Source organism: Diabrotica undecimpunctata, chromosome 1, assembly GCF_040954645.1.
Source record: "Diabrotica undecimpunctata isolate CICGRU chromosome 1, icDiaUnde3, whole genome shotgun sequence".
Classification (NCBI taxonomy): domain Eukaryota; kingdom Metazoa; phylum Arthropoda; class Insecta; order Coleoptera; family Chrysomelidae; genus Diabrotica; species Diabrotica undecimpunctata.
This window is the reverse complement of record NC_092803.1, coordinates 111,456,907-111,484,688: the sequence shown is the minus strand read 5'-3', so window position 1 is coordinate 111,484,688 and position 27,782 is coordinate 111,456,907. Positions and strand designations below refer to the sequence as shown.

The 27,782-nt window shown below is 34.4% G+C and overlaps 1 protein-coding gene across 2 annotated transcripts in view; it reads left to right on the top strand.

Moving 5' to 3' along the window:
* The window catches only part of LOC140452464 (uncharacterized), a 146,511-nt gene extending 118,936 nt beyond the window's left edge, over window positions 1-27,575 (top strand). For both annotated transcript variants that reach the window (XM_072546752.1, XM_072546743.1), the window contains exons 4-11: window positions 32-289; window positions 3,247-3,996; window positions 8,587-8,832; window positions 10,597-10,797; window positions 14,097-14,604; window positions 16,136-16,390; window positions 24,873-25,252; window positions 27,057-27,575. In XM_072546752.1, the coding sequence (XP_072402853.1) occupies window positions 32-289; window positions 3,247-3,996; window positions 8,587-8,832; window positions 10,597-10,797; window positions 14,097-14,604; window positions 16,136-16,390; window positions 24,873-25,252; window positions 27,057-27,427 (2,969 nt within the window). In that variant the 3' untranslated portion in view covers window positions 27,428-27,575. The remainder of the gene's footprint in view (window positions 1-31; window positions 290-3,246; window positions 3,997-8,586; window positions 8,833-10,596; window positions 10,798-14,096; window positions 14,605-16,135; window positions 16,391-24,872; window positions 25,253-27,056) is intronic.
* Window positions 27,576-27,782: the final 207 nt, after the last annotated feature.

Sequence of the window (27,782 nt, the reverse complement as noted above, 5' to 3'; positions counted from 1 at the left end):
TTACCAATAAAATTATTATTTGGCTTTTTAGGTTCAAACTTTTTGCGGATATTGCAAGAACGGTCTTTAGAGGGATTAATTAAATTAGAGACACTGGATTTAAGTGACAATAGAATTTCTGAAATTCACCCCTTGGCTATGAGATCAATCTCAGAGTTAAAATTTTTGAACGTTGCCTATAATCAACTTACTTTAATTGGACCCAGCCTTTTGAGCAATGCAAAGAATTTGAGAAAACTATATGCTGGCCATAATCAATTAGCAGAAATTTTGGATCAAAGCTTTGATGGTACGTAACAAATATGCATGGTTTTTATTAGTTTAGAAAAAATTGGTAAGGAAAAAAGGTAAGGTCCATGAAAAAATAACCGATAAGAAAATATTTAGCACTGAAGTCAGATATACCTAATAGCATTTTTTATTTTCAAAACGTAACAGAAAAGTGTTTTGTTTTTGGGAAAAAGTTTTTGTATTTTAAATTTGTTATAGTTCAGGCGGAATCTGTAAAAAACAGGCCATAATGGACATTTTCCATAGCAGTCTATTTTTTTCTGGAATCACTTCAGGATACACCTTCTATCCAGTGGCGCACCTAGAATTTTTCTGGGTAGGGGCACCGAAATTTTTTTATGCTACTTCCATTTTGATTAATTTAAAGTAGTAAAGATAACAGTGCCAAAGATTAAGTTATCTGTTATCCTACCTACCAACTAAAATCACCCAATCATACTTGTACGCAGTTGACTGTAGCACGTAGCGTACTCCGAAAGTGGGATGTCGCAGTAAGGCTGACGACATTTTTGGAACACTCCCTTTTCTTATCTAGGTCTTATCTCTCTCGTTGATCCGGTTGGTGTTTCTCTTCTTCCTCTTTGTTTTTAATTGCTGTTCGGATATAATTGCGATGACTATTCCATTCCCCCATACTTCCCGTCATCTTCACGATCATCTTTCTCACAGTCACAGGGTTTATATCTATTTCTCTATACATTATATTTCTCTCCACTAAACATCTATTACACTCCAGTATTGTGTGAGTAAGTGTTGGATTATTGGCAGTATAGACATTTATCTGTATCTGTTTCTCTGAATCTATGAAGATACGCACTAAAACAGACAATGTACCCAACACTCAAAGCTCGGGATATTATCTTGGTCCTCTGGGCATTATCTTCCCTGTTGTTCCACTGTCCTTGCTATCTTTTCATTGAACTTTCCCTTGCTTCTTTTTTATGGCCGTTGTCCAATGCTCTCTTCTCTCATAGAGATGTCTCATTTCTACTGCTAACATATGCAGATGGACACAACCCGTGATAGTCCACAAGGCCGCCGCAGATACAGTGCTGCAGGCGTAAGCTACTCACAACAGACTCGTTCTGTCTACTCTTATCGTGAGCCTAATATTAAGTATTTATATCTAAATATAATGAAAAATATTAATTTAAATTCTAAACTGTTTTTTAAATAATAATTTGTAAACAAATTAAATTTATAATAAAATTTTCAAACGGCGTTGCTTTAGAGCAAAATATGGTTTATTACCTCTTCTTCATATATTTGAATGTACTGATTGGATAAACATCAAAGCTAAACCATTTAGTCTCTCTTCGCTAATACAATTTCTTAAATAACACTTTAGTACTTTCTGTGGTGAAAATGACCTTTCACATGTACAGGTCATTACAGGAAAGGTGACCATTATTAGCAAAAAATTCATGTTACATTTATCAAGAGTTTCAAGGGTAATTTTTTGGTGTCGGTTTAAGTTTCAAATCTTTTAAAAATTGTTTGTTAAAAAATCTCCCTTTATGTTTGTGTCATCAAGTCCATAAAAATCTACTAACTTAAGATTTGCCTATCGTCTCATCATAATGTACACTTAGTAAGTCCTGAAATGGTTTGTGTGTCACAAACCTATCATTTATGGATTGTATAATTTCATCAAAAAAAAAAGGGATAAAAACAGATCTTCCATAATATTCTTCTGGCGTGGATGTTGGTACATTATTTCTCTTTGTTTGAAAAATTACTGTCTTTGGAAGAGACATATTTTTATCAAATTCATTGCAAAAAGCTGATACTTGCCCAAAAATATTGGCATAAATTTTATCTGTTTTTTATCTTAACTGTTCTAATGATTCTTTCATTATGTTTGAAGATTAAACAGCTAAACGAAGGTTTAGATTTTTTTTTCAAAATATACAATCGCACACAATAATTATTAATTATTGCGTATTTATACAATAATTATTGTATTCTACATATTTAAAGTGGTAATTTAATTATTAAATTGGCGTTTTGGATTTTTTGTATTGTGTGTGAAAGACAAGTTACATTTTCCTACTATTATTTATGTATTTTTTACTTTATATGCCCTGAAGGGGGTGTTTTATTTAACAAAATCTGAAAAAAATCGAAAATTTTTGCGCCCATATTTTTGAATAACCAGACATGTGAATTCCCATGTCGTATAGGATTAGCGTGGTCAGCGTTTGGTAAATCAGATCTACCAGATGCCTCAAAAGGAAAATTTTTGACCAATGTATGTTACCTGTACTCACTTATGGAGCGGAGACATTAACGCTAACAAAAAAGGTAGTGAATAAGGTTTGCGTGACTCAGAGGGCTATGGAGCGCCAGATGTTGGGTGTCTCTCTCAGAGACCAAATCCCACACGAAGAAATACATCGTAGAACAAAAATAACAGGCGCCAACGAAAAAATCGCGTATTTAAAATGGAATTGGACAGAACACGTCGCCAGATTATCAGACAACCGATGGACAAATCGTATTGTCGGGTGGAAACCAAGACAAGAAGCACAACAGAGCAGATGATACCCACCGACCAGATGAACTGGCGACCTAAGTGTTAGCAGTAACTGGATGCAAGCAGCACAAGGCAGATACAGATGGAAAGAGCTGAAGAATACCCATGTCCAGCAGTGGATACATACAGGTTAATGATGATGATACACATAGCTGAAGAGATTTTTTCTTTAAAATTATTGGCAAATAATTTAAAACGTGTAAGTCATTGGACGACTTAAGAACGACTTGCTATTAATTTTTAGATAAAGCTGATCTTTACATAAAATATTGATATTTTAGAGAAAAAATTTACAATTTTTGGCCTGTTTTTTAAATAACATTGTGAACATAAGTTGTGAATTTTTAGTAGTAATTTTATATTTTAACTTTATTGAAAATGATATTGATATTTTTAGGAATTAATATTTTATGTTTCAGAAAATTTAAATCTAGAAGAACTTGATCTTGCCAGTAACCTTTTAGTTCAATTTCCTCAAACAATTTATGGACTAGAAAAACTTAAAAAACTTGATTTAAGTAGTAACAGGTTGAAAAATATTAACTCCACTATTGTATCCAGTCTTACCAACTTACGAGAAATTAAACTAAGTAAAAACTTCATTCAAATACTGGAACGCAATTCATTCGGTAATTTAAAAAATCTAAAAAGTATATATTTAGACGAAAACGACATCATGTTAGTTGAACAGAATTTTATTAAAATGCTACCGTCATTAAAGATGCTAAAACTGCAAAGGAATAAATTAGAAGAGCTACCTATTCAGACGTTTAACACATTACTAAGTTTACAGAATTTGGATATGCAGGAAAATAACGTCAAGATAATAGACCCTAATGCATTCCATTTGGTACCACAATTACTAACTCTAAACCTAAGCCACAATGAGATTTCTAAAATCGAAGATGCTGGTTTACAAAACTTAAGATCTCTAGAACTTCTGGACATGAGTTTCAATAAAATTACCACGATGAGTCCTAGTTTAAGTCAGTTGGAGTGGTTAGTTGAGCTAAGATTAAAAAACAATCTTATTTGCGAGGTTGAAGAAGGGGTTTTTACAAATATGCCCAGGCTAAAAGTTTTAGATTTAAGAAGTAATAAACTTGTCGTGTTTCCTGAAGTTGCAGTTGAAAGATTAAGGGAAAATACTGCCAAACTGGATGTAAGAGGTAAGAATTGTTTGTACTTTCTATATTTATACTTTCAGCAAATTAGAAATATTTACTACACAATAAGCTTAAGCTTCATATGTTTTATATATTAATAAGGTTCCATAATTTTCAAAAATCAAATAGAAAATATTAAGACAAAAATCAAATCACCGACCAACAGAAATCGCAAACACCCTGTATATTATACTGTTTAGCATTAGTTTTAGAAAGTTTTGTTTTTGGAAAGTGAATTTTATACGTTCAAAGACATTCCCAGAAAATAAGAAGACAATATATTGGTTTTTTCTAACGGTTTAGTTTTAAATAGACATTTTTGTAAACAGTTCTACCTTAAACTTTCTATTGTATGGATTACCATTATATCAAAAAAGGCTAGAACAGAAAATACAAAAAGAGAATATCGAAAATGAAAGCAATGTAGAGACTAGCTGGAGAAAACTTAAGAAAAATATTCTGGATGCTGTTCGAGAAGCCCTTGTAACGAAAATAATAAATAAAAAGTTGTCAACGAAAACACCATGGTTTACACTAGAGGTTAAACAAAAATGTCACCAAAAAAAGAAAGCTTTCCTAAAATATAAGTCAGAAAAAACGAATGAATCATATGAAGAATATAAAAGAATAAGAACTGAAACTCATCAATTGGTAAGAAAAACAAAAATAGATTACTGGGAAAGATTCACAATAGGACTAGAAAATTGATTTCTATGGACAACAGAAACAAGTATGGCGCTTCATAAGACAACAAAGAAGCGAAATGAAAGAACTAGCTGAAATAGAACACATACAAGAGGATACATGGGTGGCCTTCCTGACAGAAATGTTTAAAAAACAAAACGAAGAACCTTTACCAGAAACGCCAAATATAATAACTAAGGAAAAGACCGAAATCTCCCAAAACGATGTGAAAGAAGTAATAAATAAATTAAAAAACAGAAAGTCACCAGGAGAAGATCAAATACCAAATGAACTCTTAAAATATGGAGGTGATCACCTTGTACAACAACTACGACTTCTTATAAATAAAATAATCACCACGAACAGAATACCAGATGAATGGAGGAGAGCGATCATGGTGATGTTCTTCAAAAAAGGAGATAAGAAAGACCCCAATAATTATCGAGCAATAAATCTATTAAATACAATACTCAAATTGACAACAAGAATAATAGCGACAAAAATAAATGAACGAATATCTCTGCAAGAGGAACACCAAGGATTTCGGACAGGAAGATTATGCACGGATGCAGTTTTTGTAATAAGACAAAAAAAGAAAAGTCGCTGGAATACAACAAACCAGAATATATGTGTCTGATAGATTTGAAGAAAGCGTTTGATAGAGTGAGAATTCGGGACGCTATACATTTATTATATGAAAAGGGAACATCACTGGATTTAGTAAAAACCATTGAAAATATATATAAAGAAACCAAAATTATCGAAACCTATCAAATATGAAACTGGCATTAGACAAGGAAATTCGCTGAACCCATTAATATTTAATCTGATAATGGATGAAATCATAAAGAAAGTTAAAAAAAGAAGAGGATATAGAATGGGAGAAAAGGAAATAAGGATAATATGTCATATTAACTAAAGATTAATTAAAGAATTCGAAGATACGGTGCTCATATACAACATAGAGATCTCAACAGAGAAAACTAAAACGATAGTGATATCAGCGGAACCGAGACGATGTAAACTAGTCGTAAATAATAAAATAATAGAACAAGTGATGGAAACTGAATACTTGGGAATAAAACTATCAAGCTACGGAAAAGTAGAAGAAGAAGTACAAAAACAAGTGAACATGGCAAACAGAGCAGCAGGATGTCTCAAGAACACAATCTGGAGAAACAAATACCTCACAATGGAAACGAAAACCAGGATATATAAATCGACAATAAGACCGATAATGACGTAAACAGCGGAAACAAGAGCAGATACGGTGAAAACACAAAGACTACTGGAAACAACAGAAATGAAAGTCTTACGAAAAATAACAAACCAAACTCTAAGAGACAGAGTAAGAAGTGGGGAAATACGAGCGAGATGTGGTATAGAGGAAATAAACGCGTGGACCAAAAGAAGAAAAGTGGACTTGAACCACCACATCGAAAGAATGGCAGAAAATAGAATATTACGAATAGCAAGAGACAAATCGCCAAATGGAAGAAGATCATTGGGACGACCGAGGAAAAGATGGTCAGACAACGTCAATTGAGGCTAAAAACCGAAGTAAAACAGGCATTAAGCCTATTTATAAAGTAGGAAGAAGAAGAATAAGTTAATTGATTTTTAATGATAATTGCTTTTGATAAAAAATAAAACGAAAAAGACAACAGCAAAACTGCACCAACTTTCACAGATTTTTTAGATCAGAACACTTTAACTTTTAACAAAACAACTTTTGGTGGAAACTGCAGATTTTTCTTAGTACGCAGGTATGATTTTCAACAATTAAATCGATGTTATTATCACTAAATTTTCATCCAAACATATTGGGAATTCTTACTGTACCGTAAACATCTAAGAATAATATGGAAATACTGCATAAAGCAAACAATATTTGGAGGCCGAATTTATGTATTGATTCACCAGATACCACTGGGACTGTTCATCCTTGAGATAAACTCAGATATGATGACACCAAAACTAATCTTCACTTACACGATTAACACAATTATACCATCCAGAGATCAAAAACTCGCAAATAATAATGGGGACTAATATGGTTCACTGATGAATATAAAACTGCCTGCAAAAATGAAATCCTACAAAAAGACCCCAGAACAAAGAAAATCAACTGAGACCTGAACTAGAAAAGATCCTTAAACTACCAATGTGGAAACTGTTGGCTTTTGTTGAGACCACAGAACTAATTGGAGTTTGGTGAAAAAACAGGATATGACCCAAGTGCCAGAGATTAACGTGTTTTATCTGAACTAAGAATAAGAATAAGAAGAAGAGGGTATGTGTGGTAGTTTTGTACTCAATTTCACATTATCTATATATCTATCATTTACTATATCTATTTTTACAGTTGTTTCTCTCAGTCAGCAGTGTTTAGTCACCATAAGTGTAACTATCTTCAGCTTTCGTCTGCTAAGTTCCATTAGACTAAACGAAATCCTCCTCTTAATGTTGATAATAATTTTCTTCATGTGGGTTTGCCTCTGCAGTACTCTCCATTTATTGTTATGAACTTGTCCACCGTTTTCGAATTTTATTTATAACGGCATCTTTTGTTATGGCGTGATTCTGGCTGGTCGAAGATTCATCTAGAGCTTTGTTTAGCCAGAAAGTTTGTTGGTCATTTTTCTTGGAGTTCCTCGTGCCCCAACACTCATTTTAGATACAATTTATTATCTCGTACTAATAAGGTGGTCGTTACAGTTTTTTCCAGTATTAATTTGATGAATTGATTAGGTCGAACATAATCGTTAATATCGCTATCTGGTACACTTAGGCCTAGAACACTGCAGAGTGTTCTCTTCTGAACTTTTGTGCCGTAGCACCTGGTTTCGCATACAGTTTTTAACCAACCAGTAAACCCCATCTGATCTTCATTTATATTAGAGATTATTTATTTTATGAACAGTGCGATCTTATTTATTTTTACTGTGATATTATATGCTGGTATATATCTCAGTTCATCTCAAAAATAGATATCACAAGTATGGTGTCAATGACGTATGTGTGACCATTTAACATATCATTGGGTCTCCATGTATTGTTTTCTTTATTATTTTCTTTTCTTAATTTCAATGGAAAAACATCAGTGATAGCCTCTAATAATGCCCTTTGCGTATTTTCTAGAACCTTTGTCACATAGAGCTCTTTTCTCTGCGCAGGATGGTACGAATTGTTGGTCGTACAAGCAATAGATTGCTGTTGGTCTTAACTACCGTGTCTTCCTTACATACTTTCAACTCTTCTATAGTAATATATAAGATATGTAGCCTCTTGGTAATATTGTTAATAGATCTAATTTAAGTGAGCTTATAATTCAAGGTTACTCCCAGATATTTAGATGCTCTAGTTCTAACTGCATTAAGTGTGAGAGTTCCTCTCCAAATAACCTTCAACTACTAAATCCGAAAATTTCCTGCAACTAGATTTGTCATGGAATAGGTAACTGAAAAGTTTTCTTTTTAGATATAATTGCTTTATGTAGTTTGGCGCAAGTCACATCTGACTCAAGACGCAACCAGAAAATTTTCCTTTGTCACGATTTCACAAAAATCACGATATCGTCTGCGAAATATCTCATCGAATAGTATTAAATTTCCTTCAAATTTGTAAATTGGTCCATTTTCATGCATTATTGCTGCTTATTATGTTGATTTCCTGCCATGCAAAATTTTTGTTCCATGCAAAATTTCATACAATTATCTTAGATCGTTTTGATTCTATCTAATGAAAATAACAAAACACCGAATTTAAGATACTTGACTAGGATAGTACAATGAAGTTTCATAATTAATATTGATTTAATGTTAATAAATTATAAAGATGTTTTATTGCAAATTTTAATAGTAAAATATTATTGATAAAATAATTAATGCTAATAAATATTCGGTACAGGTAACCCTCTGGAATGTTCATGTGACATGCTTTGGTTAAAATCTTGGTTAAGGGAGTCTAATCAAAACAGTCCGAGATGTTCTGATGGTACTCTGCTAAAAGAAATGCCATTATCCTTACGTGACTGTCCTGCAGAAGCGAGAAATGAAAAACCGTTCTCCGGGTGCGATACGGAACTTCTAAATGCTCCCAACTTTGGCAACATGCAAATGTATTCGAAATATGCAAGCCCTAAAAATTTTTCAGGTATGTATTATTTTATAAATCATTAAACATTATAAGTTTTTATCTATAATTTTTCAATCTTTTTACTTTTTTACAAATTTTCATTGTTTATTTCAATTAAGAGCTTAAAGTTAAACAAATTGTACCTACAAGAAGATCTAAATTTTGTAATCCAACTGATATAGATGGCATACACAGCGAAGACGTAAATAGACATAACCCGTTGAAATTACGGTACGTGTGAAGTACCGCCACTGAAACCTGAGGAGGGAACTGTCCGCTGCAATATCTCAGCTTGTTTTTGGTTAATGGTCATAGAAGGTTCTGTTTTTTTTTAAGTCTGCCTTTCGCCAGCTTTTCATTGAGCCCAGGTTTTTCAAACTGTTTTTAATAACAAATGTATTAAATAAACCTTATACATGAAACCTTAAAGCATCGATTGCGATTTATAAAATACTTCTTGAGTGACTGTTCGGTCAAGCACAGTTATTTAAATAATCGCTCTACGGGTTAACTAAATTAAATACTGTAACAATAAAACAAAAAATTTCCACAAAATTTATTATAAAATCACTACAGCTATTTCGGCAGAGTGCCTTTCTCAAGTGATCTATTTTTGGCATGCGTTTACACTTTATAGTCTTTAATGAAATAGGTTGAGGAGAAGAGAACTGTTTGTCTCAAGTTGGTCATTCCGAAATATATCTGTGTTTTTTAATTTGTTAATTTCCATAGATTCTAACAAAGCCTAAGGCCTTTATTTTAAATGTGAAGAATTTGAAACTCGTCATTAAAAGAATGATTATGATCTAGAGGGTGAAATGCGTATGTAGAATTTGTTTTTCTATTATTGAAAGCCCTTTTATGTTCTGCTATTCGTTTACTAAAATTTTTTAAAAAATATTTTGAAAATAAAGTTTTCAGTGTTTTATTGTTACATAAAATGAATTTCCATCAAGTAACGGTCGGATACATCAATTATTTAAATTAAATAACTTATAAACTACTTGGTCGATCTGTTTGAAATTTAAGATACTTTAATATTTCATTAACTGCCATAATTTTAAGTAGTTATATTACATATTTTTGTGCAAAAAACAAAGTTATTAACATTTATAAATTACTACAAAAATAAGAGTTTTTTATAATTATCTCGGTGACAATTGTTTATTTATTTTATTTTGGAAACTCTTAAAATAAAGAACTTTTTATGATCTACAACTTTTATTTGAAACATTTTTCTTTAGAATGTTTAATAAACTTTTTATAGGCAAAAAATATGTTTTTCACTTTTTAAGATTGTTTAAAAAAAAACAAAATCAGCTGAACGTCCTCACGGATTTTTCATCAGCTACCCCTCATATACCTTTTAGAACCTTCAAATATCTGTATAAGATTTTTTCAGCTTTTTTTGTTCGGTAACTATGGTATAAGTATATAGCCCAGCTAGTGAAATGCGTTCGTGAGGATTCTTAAAGTATCGGAAATTTGGATTTTGGCCATGAAAATTTTCAAATATCAAAACAATGTAATTGATTAATTTCACCAGCAATTTTTTTTTGTTTTTTATCTGTCAAAATATTTTCTTATTTTTACTTTTTATTAAAACCCTACAATCAATTTAAAAAAATTAGAGCTGGTACGAAAAAAAAACAAAATATTTTTGAAACTAGCACCTCAAACATATTTAAACTTAGTAATAAAGCACGTCCAGCACCAATTTTGTTTTTCATTCAGCCGGGTTGTTTAGTTTATTATATTGCTGTAATTACTTTTTGTCCCCAGAGAATTCATCACGAGGTAAAAATCATTTAGCCCCAAACCCCGAAGAATCTGAATACTTTTATGATGAATACATTGACTATCCATTTAACGAAAGTGCAGTGGATCCCAACGGTTTTCTTGGTGCCAAAATGAAAGATAAAGGGCACACTATCGTGGAAAGGGTTCCCATAACTACAAGGAAACCTAAAAATCATACAACAGGTATGTAATACAATAATGAAATTGAAGATAAGAAGTGAATTATTAGAAAACAGTTTAATTTGTATTTCCTTTTATACTTAAGTACATTGCATTTTTATATTAAATCTGGAATTTATTACGTTTCCTTTTACTTTGTCTTTGTAATCATAGTTATTTCGACTATACTAGATAAATATCTCTTACTATTTTATTGGTATTGCATTTTCTTGGATTTTAATTGTTACTTTTCAACATATGTTTTGTGTTTTAATAGTTGACATCATTGTTTCAAGAGCAGATGTGATAATGGATTTTAATATCAGATACTTAAGATTAAGCTCTATATTGACTCTTTTAGTATTATCGAGTCGTCTGTGACATGTTAGAATATCTCCCACAAATTTATTTATGCATTTGGCATTTTCAAGCAGCAACGCCTTTAGCATGTTCGCCAAAGCGTGTTCGGCAACGGCAGATTGTTCAATATGTCCTAAACGACAATGGCTTTTATCTTCGTTTATCCTAGTGTTTGTGTGTCTTTTCGTGGTTCCCACATATACCATTCCACATGTACATGGTATTCGGTATGCTCCGGTCGTTGCTAATGGGTCGCGTTTGTCCTTCACCGATCTTAAACAGTCTTTAATTTTCTTTGTAGGCTTGAAAATGGTCTTTACATTGGCTTTTTTAAGTATTCGCCCAATTCTGTCTGTTACCCCCGATATATAGGGCAAAACGCTTTGCCTATACATGCTGTTTCTTCGTTCTTTCTTATAGAAACGTTGTTAATCGCTTTATCTATTTCTCTTCTGGTATAACCATTAGAGTTGAGTGCTTTAAAAAAAAAAAGAACTTCGAAAAAGTTCACTTTGCAGATGCTGTGGTTCACAAATTCTCTTCGCCCTCTCCACCAGAGTTTTGATGATACCTTGTTTTTGGCCTGGATGATGATTTGAGTTCCTGTTTAGGTATCTGTCCATGTGTGTAGGTTTTCAATACACTTGATGTCCTCAATAACCTTCCTTTCGATTTACTAATACATCTAGGAACGCTAATTGTTGATGTTTCTCTGTTTCCATCGTAAATTGAATATTCGGATGTAGTGTGTTTCTATAGGACAGGAAATCGTTAAGTTTTTCTACTCCGTGAGCCCAAATCACAAAAGTGTCATCGACGTATCTTAACCATACACTTGGCTTGAATGCTACCTCCATTACCCTCTTCTCTAGATACTCCATGAAAAGGTTGGCTACGACCGGGCTTAGTGGGCTTCCCATTGCTACTCCATCTACCTGTTCATAAATCTGGTCTTCCCATGAAAAGTAGGTGGTAGTGAGGCAAATACGGTATAATTCCACCACATCCTTGGAAACTAGTCCCTCAATTAAATTCAGAACGTCTCCTAGTGGAACTTTTGTAAATAGGGAAACAACATCAAAGCTGACAAAAATGTCAGGTTCCTGTAAAGTTATTCCTTTGATCTTCTCGATGAAATGGGCGGAGTCTTTTACAAAGGCATCGTTTTTTCCTATGTGTGGTTTAAATTATCGGTCAGATATTTAGCAGGGCTGTAAGACGGAGACCCTATGGAGCTCACAATAGGGCGTAGAGGTATAGCGTCTTTGTGTATTTCCGGTAAGCCATACAAGCGTGGTGGGACTGCTTCGCTGTTGCATATTCTTTGCTTTTTATCCTCTGGTATGGACGAAGATTATATAAGTCTATTAATTTTCCGTAGGGTGTCTGCTGTGGGATCTTTTTTAGGTCTTTTATATTTCGTTTTGTAGTCGGTTGTCTTCATTACGCCGGTTGCGTTTCCCTTGGCTGCTGGTAAAATTACATCTTTGTCTGCGTTTAACGATTTTATATCACGGATTTCTTGTTGACTCAGGTTATTTTTCGGTGTCTAGCTTTATGCAAAATTTTCCTTGATTTTGTCCTTATTTCTTCAGCTTTTTCGATTTTTAAGTTGCGAATCTCAGACTCGATATTAGCGATGATATCTTTCTTGGGTATAACTTAAGGTGCAATAGCAAAATTTCCCCCTTTGTCTAGCAATGATGTTTCGGCTTGAGTTAAAACCTTATCTGAAAGGTTGACAACTGTCCTTTCTGCGTTATGTTTTGATTCTACCTCCTTATGTTTGGTTAAGCGTTCGTATTTTTTTTCGGGTGTTCAGTGTTCCTTTCTAGTTCATTTTCCCTTTTTCTGTAACAAATGGATTCAATCTTATTCCAATCTGTATATTTCAACCTGCTGCTCAAAACGTAAAACAAATCTAGAAGCTCCTTGTCAACCTTCGCCAAATTTCATCTAGTATCGTGTATTCGTTCTCGTAATAGTGCTTTTTCCATGCGTGCATATATTCTATTGACTTGACTTGTCCTGATGGATCGATTTGTTCGTAAGAAATTCTTACGAATAAATGTGTCACCTTACAAAGATGAAAGCCAAGGTAAGAGAACAAATGGCAACAAGTATAGGAGGCACAGGCAGAAAAAGAACAAGGGACAAAGACACTAATTGCAGATGTGAAAGAGTGGTGTAAATGTAGGTTTAAAAGAACAAATTACTTTTTACACAATTCCTGGCCGGACACGGCTCAATTAGGTCTTATAAATCGAAGACGATTTATGTATAGAATGCGGAGTACGCGACGACGCAGAGCATTGCGTATTCCATTGTAACGTTTTTCAAGATAAACAACAAGATATGAGAACGAGACTAGGAGAGACAATATCACAGAATATAATGACTGTGGCCATACAAAACGCAGAGAACTTTAACGTGATAGTAGACCTAATAACAGAAACATTAAAAAAAAAGAAAACACGAGAGAGATCGAAACAAGATGGGATATGAGAGAGTCTCGGAATACTGTAAGACTTTTATTTCTCATTGTATGGAACTAATCATAAGAACAAATCAAATAAAATAAGTCAAAAGATGGACTACTCCTTCTCACTGGCGGCATAACTGACATGGAGTAGATAGAGTGTCAGCAGCGAGCAGCCGAAGTAACGTTTGCTAAAAACACGTACCGTGTGCCCATGCTAGAAATAAGGGGGTTTTAGTGGGTAGGTAGTCGCGTTTTCACTATCAATTCGCTTGGCTTCACGGGTGCCTGGATCGGTCGAGCGGACTGAATCCCACACACCAGGGGAGAGCGGTTTCTTGGGGTACTGCGGTCTACCCTAACGGTCTTCTGAAGAGTTCTTCCTTCCAAAAAAAGATATCATCAGTATATCGGTCGGTACACTTTATTTATGTCTTTACGATTTAGTAGAAAAAAATAGTTTTTTAATTTTTCTTTCTTTTAGGAAATACACCTGTACTGTATGCTGCACCATCTAAAAAGCAAAAACCGACAATTCCTCCAAAAATTCCAGATTCACCAAGTACCAGTGGTTTTACATTTTTCGGTATTCCACTTCCAGCCCTAAATCTTAACAACATTTTCCCAAAAAAAGAAAATAATGGAGTAGCACCACAACAAGCTGAAAGAAAAAATGCGATCGTAAATAATCCACGAATGGATAAAAGACAACCTACAATGAAAGGAGGAATGATGATACCTCAAATACACTTAGTACCTCACATTTCGCAAAATATACAGAATGTTCACCAGATACAAAGACCACCTCCAGAGCTACAGGGAGGATTTATGCCTATGTTGCCAGAATCTGGAGGTTTTCAACCAATTCCTGACCCGAGATTTACTCATACAACTTCAGGGTCTCCAAACATTCAAAGGCCTATAGAAAATAGTTCCCCTTCTGAAGTATTAAGTAAAATATCACAAGACACAACTACGGTAGAAAATGAAAGGTAATAATAACAGGTGGTAAATAAAATTGATATTGGTTATCATATATTACGAACAAACCCGTGTATATGTAATTTTATTACTTAGGTAAACGAATGAATATTGTAAGTTAAAACTTCAAATATGCTGAAAAGGAAATACGCATGTTGTACTCTAAATTTTGCCAGAGGTTATTCATTTGACTTCTAATTCCATATCGCAAATTATTAGTCTAGGTAACTAATTACTTGATTTAGGGATACAAATATGTTTCGTGTTTTGGCATTTATTGTTAATCCCATTTTTAGTAACCCATTTAAGATGCACCTAACAACTAAAAAGCTTCAGTCAGCTCTATGGACCTGGCAATGATGTCCATTGCATACGCGACGACTTGTTAATAAATACTCTGTCACTCATATTTTTCCCTCCTATTTTTTAACTCATTTCTATTCCTCTATTCTTAATTTTTCAAATAAATGAAAAATAGCTTGTAGTTATCATATATTTCCAAGATTATCGACTGCGATTTGTAAATAGTCCTTCGTGATGTTTTCTTTCATTTTGACGTTACAAAAAGCCATCCGACATTGGTGTGATTTTCGTTAATCAGATAGCAGAAGACATCTAATCTACTGTTGACAAGTTAATACTTTTCTTTTAATAATAAAAATGCACTTTGATGTTTCATCAATAATTTTTTAAACATTTTTTATGTACCTGGGCAATAAAAAACTGTGCTTGATATCTGCCTTTTATTTTTTATATTTATTCATTCGTTAGGTCTTCACAAGGATATTACGATATGATCATCTTTTTCGAGGTCTTTTTACTGATATTCTACAGGCGAAATTCTACTGATTTCCATTTTTTGAGGACGTCGTCAATGTATATGTTAAAAAGGTGGGAGAAAAACTATAGCCCTGTATAACTCTTCGTTAATTTTGATTTCTACTGTCCTTTTCTCACCAGTGGTTGTCCCACTGGTGAGAACTTTCCCAACTTTTAACTCGGTTAATTCGGTCAAAAGCTTTTTCGAAGTCAATGTAAACTATTTCACTGCCTTTCTCAATAAGTTGTTTGATTATATATATATATATATATATATATATATATATATATATATATATATATATATATATATATATATATCACTGCATGAGGGCCCTTTTAAGCATCCATTTTGTACTTCTTGAATAAGTATTTCGGTTAGAACCTTTAGTCTGATGTTAATGATCTTTGCGTAGATTTTATATACAGGAAATATATACATTTGGTGAAATAATGCCTCTATAGTTTCTTATGAGCTCCGTTTATTTCATGGGTCTGGAATTTCGTATCTCTGACAGTACATATTAAAAAGGTGGAGAAATAGTAAGTGGCAGCAGTAGATGTTTCTGCTTTTAGAGACGCTGCTCGTGTCTTGTATAAGATCTTTCATCACAGGTTGCGAGTTCTGTTAGTTCTTCCCCATTCTGATTTGCTCGGTTCTCGCCAAAGGTTCCACTTTAATTACTTTTTTTATTTAAATATTAACATGTATTTTATTTTTAGTGATGAATCCGAAGAGTATCCAGATATTGATGACGACATCAAACCGTTAGAAAATCAGTTGCAGGAAAAAAATTATAATTTAGAACAAATAACCAATAGAAGTTCGCTACTTATCTCGGCTGATAGTACATCACTGAACAATAACAGAAACAAGAAAAGTCAATTGGTAGATGGAAAGATTAATATTACCCGATTAGAAAGTATTGCAAACGTTCAAGTATTTAATAAGAGCGAATCCCACAGTTTTATCAAAGAGTAAGTAAATTACAGTTATTACATTAAATTATAAAACTATAATATAATCACATGCGCAGATAAAATAGTTATATTGAGTAATGACATATTGAGTAGTGGACATTTATGCAAACAAACGAAGCAGTTTTTAACAGGACAAATGCGGGTTGCAAGCAGTGCAATGGGGATCTCCCATCACTGATACTCGCGGCAGGATACTGACTGACTGGGTGGGTACTCTGGATCTGTTTATTACGTTTGATAGGAGAGGTACGGGTACGTACTTCGACGTGACCATGGTGATACAAGGAATAGCGGTGAAATCAATAGACTGAAAGGTTTTGCCAGACTACATAAGAACGGTACATCGGATTCTATATAACCGGAGCGGGGACCACTTATTGGTTAATAATGCACGCAGCTCGTGCATACAGGATGTCGGGGGCAGATGAGGCGATGGCGAAATGGCTGAAAATTATACTAGGAACTGATTAAATGGAGAGTGAGCATGATACAGGGTCAATTACCGACGGGGGAAAATCTGGATCGTCGACGTCACCGCTGGGGTTTTATAGGGATCTGTATTGGGTCCGACGCTATGAAACCTAGCATATGACGAGGTTACGAACTGTGAATACAGAGAGGGCACAACCCTCTCTGCATTCGCGGAATACCGGGTTCGAAACGCAAGCGGCGTCGTAAAAAAATGGATGACACAGCACGGACTAAAACTCGCGACAGAGAAGACCGAAGCTATCATTCTGAAGGGGAAAAGGAACAAGCAAAGGATGAAACTACAATGTTCGGGACGTGTTTAACACCCAAGAATCATGTAAAGTACCTGAAAGTGACGTTGCACCAGAATGGAAAGTGGGGGAATACGTGCAGGAAGCGACCAGGAAGGTTGCAAATAGTACGACTGCACTGGCGAATAGTACCCAACGTTTGGGGATCCAAACCCGAAAGGAGGAGGGCCTTATACCGTATTGTGCAGTCGATTGTCCTCTATGCGGCAACAGTCTGGAGTATTATAGTACGAGTGGACATAACAAGTCTTCTCCGAGTTGCATGCGCAACTTAAGGGTTCTTACTCCCGAAGGTACTTTTTAAAAACGTACAACTAACAGAGTAACAGTACTTTATTTAATTAAATTAAAACTGACTTTAAAATAAAAATTTACAGTATTTATAAGAAATTAATTGATGACGACCTATCTGCAATATGTGTCGAAACTGCTGATCGGCTGGACCATTGAACTGAAATACCGCTGACAACAGGGATGTCTTCTGCTATGGTTGGACTCTGCTCATCTTTTTCTTTTTTCAGTTTGCGTAGATTGAGAAAACCAACAATTAAAAGGATTGCTACCAGGATATATATCGGTGGTGTGCATATGTAGCTGTGGTCCATTTGTGTTGGGAGGATGGACTGAAACCTTTCTTCTTCCTGTGGTAACTTGTATAGTTCGTCTAAAGGAATTCTGTCTAACTTTAGGGGTTTGACTATTAGGTGTTTCTTTGGAATAGTGGTAGTCTTGACTTTTGGTAATGTTAGTGGTTCTTCTTTAATTGCTGTTTTGGAATTCGTGTAAACTTCATTATTGGTTCGTAGTTCACATCCTGGCGGTAACTCAATTAGGTAGGTCCCTTCGAGTACTTCTATTTCAGTGGTGGTGCAATGGGTAGATACTCTCGTAGCCTTTGGAAAAATAGCAATGTACTGTGCATCTGATACTTTTTGGATGATCCTTGCAGTAATAGTGATGGAAACATTTTGGCATTGGGCAGCATCATTGATTAACTGGAGAATTTGGATGATGCAGTCATTAGTCTGGTCATTCTCTTGTGGAAATTTTTCAGGACAGATGAATGATTTGGATCCGCTTCTTTTGCATGGTACATCCATATATTGAAAAACGTCTGAGTTGTGGACTAGGTATGGACCAGGTAGAATGATTATTGTGTGATTATTAGTTGGGAGTGAGTATAAATTGAAGAATGTTAACGACTTGGAATGAAGGATAGGAAAATGTAAAGTGAAAACAAGGGTGTGATTCGTGTAATAACCATCAATGTTTATGATTTCATAGTATTTGGTTGTTTTATTCTTGAATATAGGGAATCTATGATGCAGGGTGGTGTAAGCATCTTTTGCGCAGTCCATTTTATTTCTTCAGGTTTGATGAGACCGTTGTGTAAAATTTTGATTCTTACAAATGTAATTGTTGTTTGTAGATCATCCAGTATTTGTATAATTGTTTGTAAATTTAGATTTATCTGGTCAAGTATATTTGGAACTTGCATATAATCATTAAAATCGAAAACAAATTGGTTCATCTTTAAGCTAATTTTGTTTGTCTCTTCAGCTATGATTTCTTGATTGTGTGTAAGTAATAAAATTGTTTGGTTAAAATTTGTCATTATTTTCTTACTGAATTGGCTATTGATTTAAGTTGGTAATAATATTCTGTTGGTTATTTTCAAGTGATTTAATGGCGGCGTTCTATCTTTCAGTATCTTCTTGATCTAGAATACCAGAAATAGATATTATTACACTTCCCAATCCGTTTATAAGTTTATAATCAAAGTTTTGTAGGCTGTCAAAATATGGTTCACTAAGTTCATTTTCTATTGCTCTGTTGGTAGTAATATACTGAGACTGTATGGATTTGATCTCTTCTGCGATGGGTTCTAGATGGAAATAGTGGATGAAGTCATGAGTGCTGGTCTGTATCCTCGCTTGTCCAAGTTTAACTGGGAGGATTCCTGGATTGTCCTTCAGGTTTTGAATTTGAATTTCTTTTGGTTGCTACTAGGGATGGGAAAAACCTACCGGTTTTAACCGAAAACCGGTTTTTTTACTTCACAATAACCGGTTTTATCGGTTGTTTTTTGTCCCGGTTATAACCGGTTTTTCATTTTTAAAGAAAAAACCGGTTATTAGGTTTTTACGGTGATAAGGGTTAGGTTAGGTATTATTTCGGATACCAATCATAATTATTATTCTCAAGTAATTATTCCAAACAAAACTATAATTCAAATTTTATTTTATTTTATAAATACAGAAGCAAACTGAAAGTGCAAACTTGTAACCTATTGGATTAATAAAAACCGAAAATTCCAAAAACCGAAAACCGGTTTTTGGAAAAACCGGTTTTTTGGCCGGTTATAATCGCCAGGTTAAACCGTAAGCAAAAAAACCGGTATAATCGAAAACCGGTGTTTTGTCAAAAACCGCCATCCCTAGCTGCTACTGTTGCCGAGAGGGGGCATTTGGGCCTGTAGGACCCATCGCCGGCTCTTCGGGCTTCTTTCTATCCCCGGAATTGGATCGGGTATTCACCATCTTTGGTTTGTCGCTGGTAGAAAGGTTAAATACCACCGCTGTTATAAATAACAGTTCCAGTGACAAATATCTGTTATAGGTACAATATATAGGTACAGGTTCCAAGGAACAGTTACAAAGTAACAGAGCAAAAATGGAAAACAGATAGGTAAAAATGATCTTAAGTATTTCTTGACTTACGGAAGGAATAACTTAGTAAACAAGTAAATTAAATGGTATAAAAATATAATGCAAAGGAAAATGTATCTAAGTGTTTCTTGACTTACGGAAGAAACAACTTAGGACAGAAATATAGATAAATGAAATATGTAAATGTGAGAGTAAAATATGGAAATATTTCTAAGTATTTCTTGACTTACGGAAGAAACGACTTAGAGTGGAAAAATAAAATACTCAAAATATAAAACGAGAAATGCAAAAATGAAACAGATTATAGAAATATGTCTAAGTGTTTCTTGACTTACGGAAGAAACAGCTTAGCAAAAAAATGGAAAAATGAAATAGACAAATATATAAGTATTTTCTTACCTTACGGAAGAAAATATCTTAGATAAAATATCAGAAATAATAATGCGATATGAAAATATTTCTAAGGGTTCTTTTGACTTACCGGAAAAGAACGACTTAGACACAATAAAATAAATCAGATATCAGAGAAATACTTCTAAGAGCTCTTTGACTTACCGAAAAGAACTACTTAGATACAAAGTACAAAATCAAATATATAAAATAGAAAAGGCAAGATAAATATTCCTAAGAGTTCTTAACTTACGGAAGAACAGCTTAGATACAAATACAAGAAAATAAACAATCAAAAATAATCAAATAAAATAGCAAACAATCAGTACATGAACAAATATGTAATATTCTAACCTGACAAGGTCTGGATATACAATAATCCTAAAATAAAAAGGTATACAGGAAATCAGAAATAAAACAATAACTTAGTTGGAACAATAATAGCACCGACTAGGACTACAGTAGAAGAGGCAAGCTCGACTGACCGATGAGAGAAAATCTACCTGCTTTTATGTAAAACAAATCCTTTGTTTCACTTATCAAAAGTGGAATTTCCCTGCATCGAGTCAATAAGAAATTTGGATTTGGCCAAACTTAGAATTCCCAAGTATTTTGACCAATATCCAAATTCCTTGATGCGTCTGGCACGGCTGTCAGCTCCCGGCTGACACGCCTCCGGAGGACACTACTAAGGTACATCTGTAAAACAGTTTTAGCGTTAGTGTTTCGCTGGTGTTTGATGTTTTTTATGTATCGACGTATCTTGAGTGTATTGTTACCGGATTGGCTTTTTTCACAACGTGGGAAGAAAATCTCGGAAGAAGTTTGTTTCTTTTTACTGTTTTTCTAGTGTAAACTTTTGTGCTGGGTTTATAAGTTTGTCTTTTTTCATTTATTTTCTCAATATTCTTCTGTTTGGTTTCTTGTAGCTTTCTTCATAAATATGTTTCTGTGTCAATTTGCCTGGAATCCGTGAGTTAAACAGCTGCAGTTTTCCGTGGATTTTGGTTCGGTAGAGGGTAAACGTTTGAAAATGACGTGGATCTTCTGGAGACTCTCCCACTAATCCACTGAATGCGCCACTTAGGGTTGTCACTCCCGAAGATACTTTTTAAAGGACCTTTTAAAATAAAAAGTTACAGTATTTATAAGAAATTAATTGATGACGACCTGTCAGCAATATGTGTCGAAACTGCTGATCGGCTGGACTATTGAACTGCAATACCGCTGACAGTCGGGGTTAATGTATCGTAATTCGCATAAAGGACTGTGACTGTTATGGCCTTGTGTGTCATTATTGGATGTATTCCTCTGCATGTATTTGTAGTGGAAAGAGAACAGTTGTCAGAGGGAAGAGACACAGCTCTTACTATGGGCAAGAGACGACAGGAAGATAGTACTACTACTACTAAGGATTTCCACAGTTTTCACTGTCTTCCTTCACTCAACCGTTTTCTCCAATTTTCCCTGTCATTCCAGTCTCCATCTCGCAGGGTTCTTTTCTCCATAGCCTCGTCGATTTCATCTCTGAATGACCTTCGGGGTCTTCCTCTCTTTCTTCTTCCAATCGGGCTCCATTCTGTGATTTTGTTTATCCAGCGTCCTCTGTCCGCTCTTCTGACGTGGACGTACCAGGATAGTCTCTTCTCCTCTATATAGTCGATTATGTCTGATTGCACTCCCATTCTCCGCTTAATCTTTGCGTTTTCAATTCTGTCTCTTTTTGTAAGTCTACAGCTTCTCCTCAGGAACTCCATTTCTACTGCTCTTATTCTACCTTTATTTCTCTTGTTTATTGTCCAGTTTTCGGACCCATATGTCAGGATACTTCTTGTCAGGGTGTTATATATTCTCTTTTTTGTCTTTATCGTAATGTTCTTATCCCACAACACTGAGTTTAGTTGTCTTATACAGTTTCTTGTTTGTCTCAGTCTGTTGTTTATATCTTCTTCTGTTGTTCCCTGGTTCGATATTATGGTTCCTAAATACTTGAATTTATCTGTTCCATTTATTTGTCTTCCCTCGTCTATCTCTAGGTTTCTCATATCCTTGTTTTCTGTTGTTAGGTATTCGGTTTTCTCTAAGTTTATTTCCATTCCGTTGTTTTTATATTCTTCTTCTAGTTTTCTGAGCATAAAGCTGAGATCTTCTTCATCTTGTGCGATGACTACTTGATCGTCGGCAAAACTTAAGGTGTATAGGTATTCGTCTCTTACTGGTATGCCCATTCCTTCGCACTTTCTCCTCCATGGTTTGAGTGTCTTTTCCAAGAATATTTTAAACAGAGTAGGGAACGTAGCACAGCCTTGTAGAAGTCCTTTTGTCGTCTTAAATGGATTGTAGGCTTTATTTCCACATTTAATAGCTACTTTGTTTTCTTTGTATAGTGCTTTAACTGCTTTTATTAGTGTTTGTCAGATTCCGAGATCATTCATTGCTTCCCATAATTTGACTCTAGGTATTGAGTCATATGCTTTCTTTAGATCAACAAAGGCCAGATGGACCGGTCTACCTTTTGCCATTTTCTTCTCTATCAGTTGTTCTAATGTGTACGTATGATCTAGGCATGATTTTCCTACTGTGAACCCTGCTTGGTCTTCTCCAATTTTTCCTATTATTTCAGTTTCTAGTTTTTCTTTAATAATTTTCCCGTAAAGTCTACCTACCGACGATATTATACTAATTCCTCTATAGTTTTCACATTTTTTCCTGTTTCCTTTCTTATGTATGGATGTGATATGCTTGTGTCCATTCCGCAGGTATTTCTTCTCCATTTAGTCCTCTTTCGAACATTCTATGTAGCATGCGAAATAACTTTTCCGTTCCGTTTTTAATTAGTTCGTTTGGTATTCCTCCGGGTCCTTTGGCTTTTTTGTTCTTCAATGTCTTGATTGCTCTCTTAACTTCTGCCAGGCTTATTTCTATCTGGTCGTATGCCCCATTTCCTGCATGTTCTATATTCTCTTCCTGAAATTGGGGACGGTTTTCTGTAAGTAGTTCTACGTAGTATTCTTGCCACTCGTTTTCACTAATTTTGCCGATCTGGGTTTTCTCTGTCTTATTTCGTTGAAGTGCTTTTAATATTCGCCATGATTCTGAATTTCTCGTTCCTCCGATATGTCGTTCTATCTCTGTGCATGCTTGTTCCTATCGTTCGTTCTTTTCATTTGTTACTCTTTTCTTTACCTCTCTGTTTTTCGCTCTATATAGGTCTAAGTCTTCCTGTTTTTTTTTTATGTTTAGGTATTTTATGTGTAGTTTTTCTTTTCTTTTATGCATTTCAATGTGTCTTCCCTTAATTTGATATTCTGATGGGTGTTCCTTTGGTCGTCTTCTCCAAGAGCTTCTAAGGCCGCTGAAATCAGGCAGGTTTTTATGTGTTCATGCAAGGAAGATAGTAAAGGAAAGGAAATCAATTGAAAGATGGCAAGAAAAATGGAACAACACGGAGGATGTGGCAAAGTAGACAAAGATGCTGATCCCGACCCTAAGAGATTAGCTCGACTGTGTTCACAGGCCACAGGATTCTTTTCTAAAGCAAATGCTCACAGGACACGGGTGTTTTAGGGCCTATCTACATAGGTTCGGAAAAGCTGACACGGATGAATACCTATATATACTGCGAACACCCGGACATTGCGACACATACGATGTTGGAGTGCAACAGAAAGTTGATAGGAACAAAATGGAAAGAGAGATAGGAGTGAATTTTGTGATAGTGAGAGAAATGATTGAGAGAATGATTAAAAATAAAGCGGGTTGGACTAGTGTACATAACTATATCCGTGCAGTGATCAAGAAGAACCAACGGCAAAAGTAAAAGGGAAAGACATTGTAAGTTGAAGGTAGAGGGAATACGTTTTGATAAGAGTCAAGTCAAGATACAAGTGAGTCACATTGTGTGAGTTAGAATGTGGGAGAGAAGAAAATGCCCGTCTGGCTGTGATACCATTCTAGGGACTGTTGGGGTTTTTAAGTGCTACCTGGAACGGGATTTCTTAAACAAAAATCCCAATTTTCCAAAATCAGAAAAAGGGAGATATGGAAAAACGACCGGGAGCCTCCTTGTTGACAGTCTGTGAATAAATTAGTGTAGTGCTTCGGAAGTGATGCTCGGCCTTACAACGGCCATTACACTTCCGGAGCGCTGAATGATAGAGGAGGGTCTGTTTTAGCAGGTATAAAAAAAACTGGGAACCTATGCAGGGTTATCAATGTGAAGGGATGCTAAGGAGATGGTAATTAATTAAAGACACTTAAATAAGATGCCATAGAGTAAAATTAACGAAAAAGTTATATCCAAAATATGTTTCTAAATGACTTAATACTCCTTTTATCGAATTAGAATCAATGTGGTGTACTAAAAGGCTGCATAGTACTATGTGCCATAGGCCACATAGTATCAGTCAGTTATTATCAATGTAAAATTGACGAAGTAGACAAAGGAACATGCAACTTTAGAGAAAATACTGAGGTGCTATCTGAACATATTGTCTTACAACTGCAGGACAATCAACTGCCATCGCCACAAGTAGATAGAACGAATCTATTCTTTTAAAACTTTTTTTAACCTGATCACGTATTAAACATATCTTTGAATTATTTTTAAATATCTTATTTAAATTAAGTTTTTTTTAGGTATTCACCTGCGAGTTCTTCAATATCTGAAGATACGTTATCATCGACGGTGAAAGCTGACGAAGCCAAAATTGCGTTGGTTAGAGAAACTACATCTTTACCAGAACCTGCAACCATAATAATACCCCAAAAAGTAACGGAAAAATCAAGTCAAATAGAACTGATAAAAAATGTGGAGCAAACAAGTATACCAACTAAACCTCAGTCAGTTAAACCATTTGAGCCCACAGTTATTACCTCCTATGAAGATGAAGTCAAAGATCCGGAATTATCTGGCATGGAAACACAGATAAAAGAGACTGAACAAAAATTTGTTACAACAGAAATGCCCAAAAATGACAATAAAGCTGTATTAAAATTGGAGAAACACAATTCTTCTGGTAGTATATCTTCTAATATTTTTTATATAAATTATCCAGTTGTTCCGTTTCAATGTTCAGTACACACGTTTGAATTTGAATTTTATTACCTCTAGATAATTTGTTCTTTTTGAATTTTTGTCAGATCTTGACAGACCTATCATTACTTTTTTTTTTATTTTATTTGTCAGAGTTCTATTTCTGCCAAAGTTTGATTTATCTATATATATATATATATATATATATATATATATATATATATATATATATATATATATTACTAGATCTCGGAACCTGTCCAAGAAGGGGGAATAAGTGAAATTAATAACCAACAGAACAAACGCAGAAATACATTTTTATATTGCTTTATTCATAATAAAAACATTATTATATATTCCAAGTGAAAATCGAAACGTCAAAAACTATTTTGTAAAAGTATTTATAAGTTGAATTGTAGTTTAAAGTTACTTAAATTTAATTTTTTTTTCTTTCCTGGACACATCTGATCAAAAAGATCTGCGTTATCACTGAAGCGGAGGCTTATTGTTTTTGCAGCCTATGCTTGTTTTCTACAGCCATAGTCTAGAATTTTGTACCCTGTAGAAGTTTGTACAGGTCTTTTGCTTGGTGTATCCTTAATATACTAGGGTCTCATCTTGGCTGCCCATACAGTTTTTGTCTTTTACGGTCCAGTGTATTGTAATCGCATAATACATATTTTATAGTTTCTAGTTCCTTATCACAGAGTCTGCAATTAAGATCTCCATTGTAAATTCCAGTTTTATTCAGGAATTCTGCATGCCCGGTCAATATTCCTGTTACTGTTTTCAGTTTGTTCCTGCCCATATGAGGCAGTTCCTCTGTTCTTTTTCTACATGGTCCACCAATGCAGATTTTTCGATTGGTTTGTTTTGGGACTCTCTTCCAATATCGCTCATGACTCTCTCTGATTCAGTTCTCTCCAGTCCTACAAACTACACCCCAGAGTTACAGCCGATTCTTGTGATTCGTTTGATCCTCTTTTTGCAAGTTGATCTGCTTTTTCATTGCCTTCGGTGTCCTGATGTACTGGTACCCAGACAAGCTCAACCTTGTTCCGGTCACCCAGTTTAATCAGTCTGTTAAGCAATTACACACCAGCCTTGACGTCACTTCCTCGGACTTGGCGTCACACACCAGTGCCTTCAGTGCGGCTTGACTGTCAGACAATATATGGATCTGCTCTTTTTCAAGAGCTCTCCCATTATTTCCTTTTGTATATTGTAGTATCGCATAAATCTCTGCTTAAAAAACGGTACATTTTCTCCCCAAGGAAAAGTTTTCGCTAATTCTTAGATTATTAGAGTATATTCCTGCCCCCACACCCTCTTTAGTCTTGAATCCGTCTGTATACCAGTTCTTATTACCATAACCAGTTGGTTTTAGTACTCCTTACTTCTCCATACATTCCTGTCTGAAATAGACACACTATATTAATTCTTAAAATTGTTTTTCTTTGTCAAGTGATCTGGTTTCTCAATAAAAATGTCCTTCGTTACAGTCCTTGTGATACACATATGCCCTGCCTCTTCATTGCCAAGTTTCAGTAATTGTTTTATTCTGTAGGCTCCCAATCTTGCTTCTTGTATTATTTACTACTTTAATACTGTTACTAATATTACCTTATTTTTCTACTTCTAATGATTGCTTTGCTTGGCAGCGCTATATATAAGCTTAAGGTCATTATTCTTCAATACATTTTTGGTTCGTCCATCTCTGTATTTATTGAAGTACTACCAATATTTTTTTATTTGTTTTTTTATACTTAATTTTCAAATACTTTCAGGTTCTCTCCTTTCGACGTTACTAATACCAGGTGGTAATCAACCTCTTTTTAAACCCACAGCCAGATCAACTATCACTAAAGTAGCATCACCACATGAAGGAAATATTAACGATCCTCTAGTATCTACAATACAAGTATCCGAATCAGAAAATGGCAAAGTGAAAACAGAAAAAGATTTTAATAAGCTGGAAGAGAATATTATAACATCCACTGAAGAAGGCGCGAACGAAAATTGGTACTTCGAGAATTACAACAAGAAAAATTTGGAACCGTTTGTAGCTAAAGTTGTTAATGATAAAAACTTAGCAGTGAAGAGGGACTTTTACAGTGTGTATATATTATTACCATTTATAACTGTGGCTTTGCGGTAAACTGAAAATAAGTAAAAAATAGGACTAATAATTAGTAAATGTTTCTATGAATCATTTTTTAGATGCTCTGTATTATTCAAAACTGTATGTATCTGATAATGTAAAACTATGTATTTAACTTAGCTAAGTAAAAATATATAACATATGACTTTCGGATATTTTCATTACGGTCTTTGAATATACTTGATGTTTCAATAATATAACTCAATAATTTATCTGGAAAACGCTTTTTAAATTAGCATCTTACGCATACTGCAAAATTTTCTACGTTAGAATTAAATTCGCGTTTTAAATCAATTCCCCCTAGCTTTCGGATCACTGATTGATTTAAATGAAAAAACATCTTTTTTTTTAA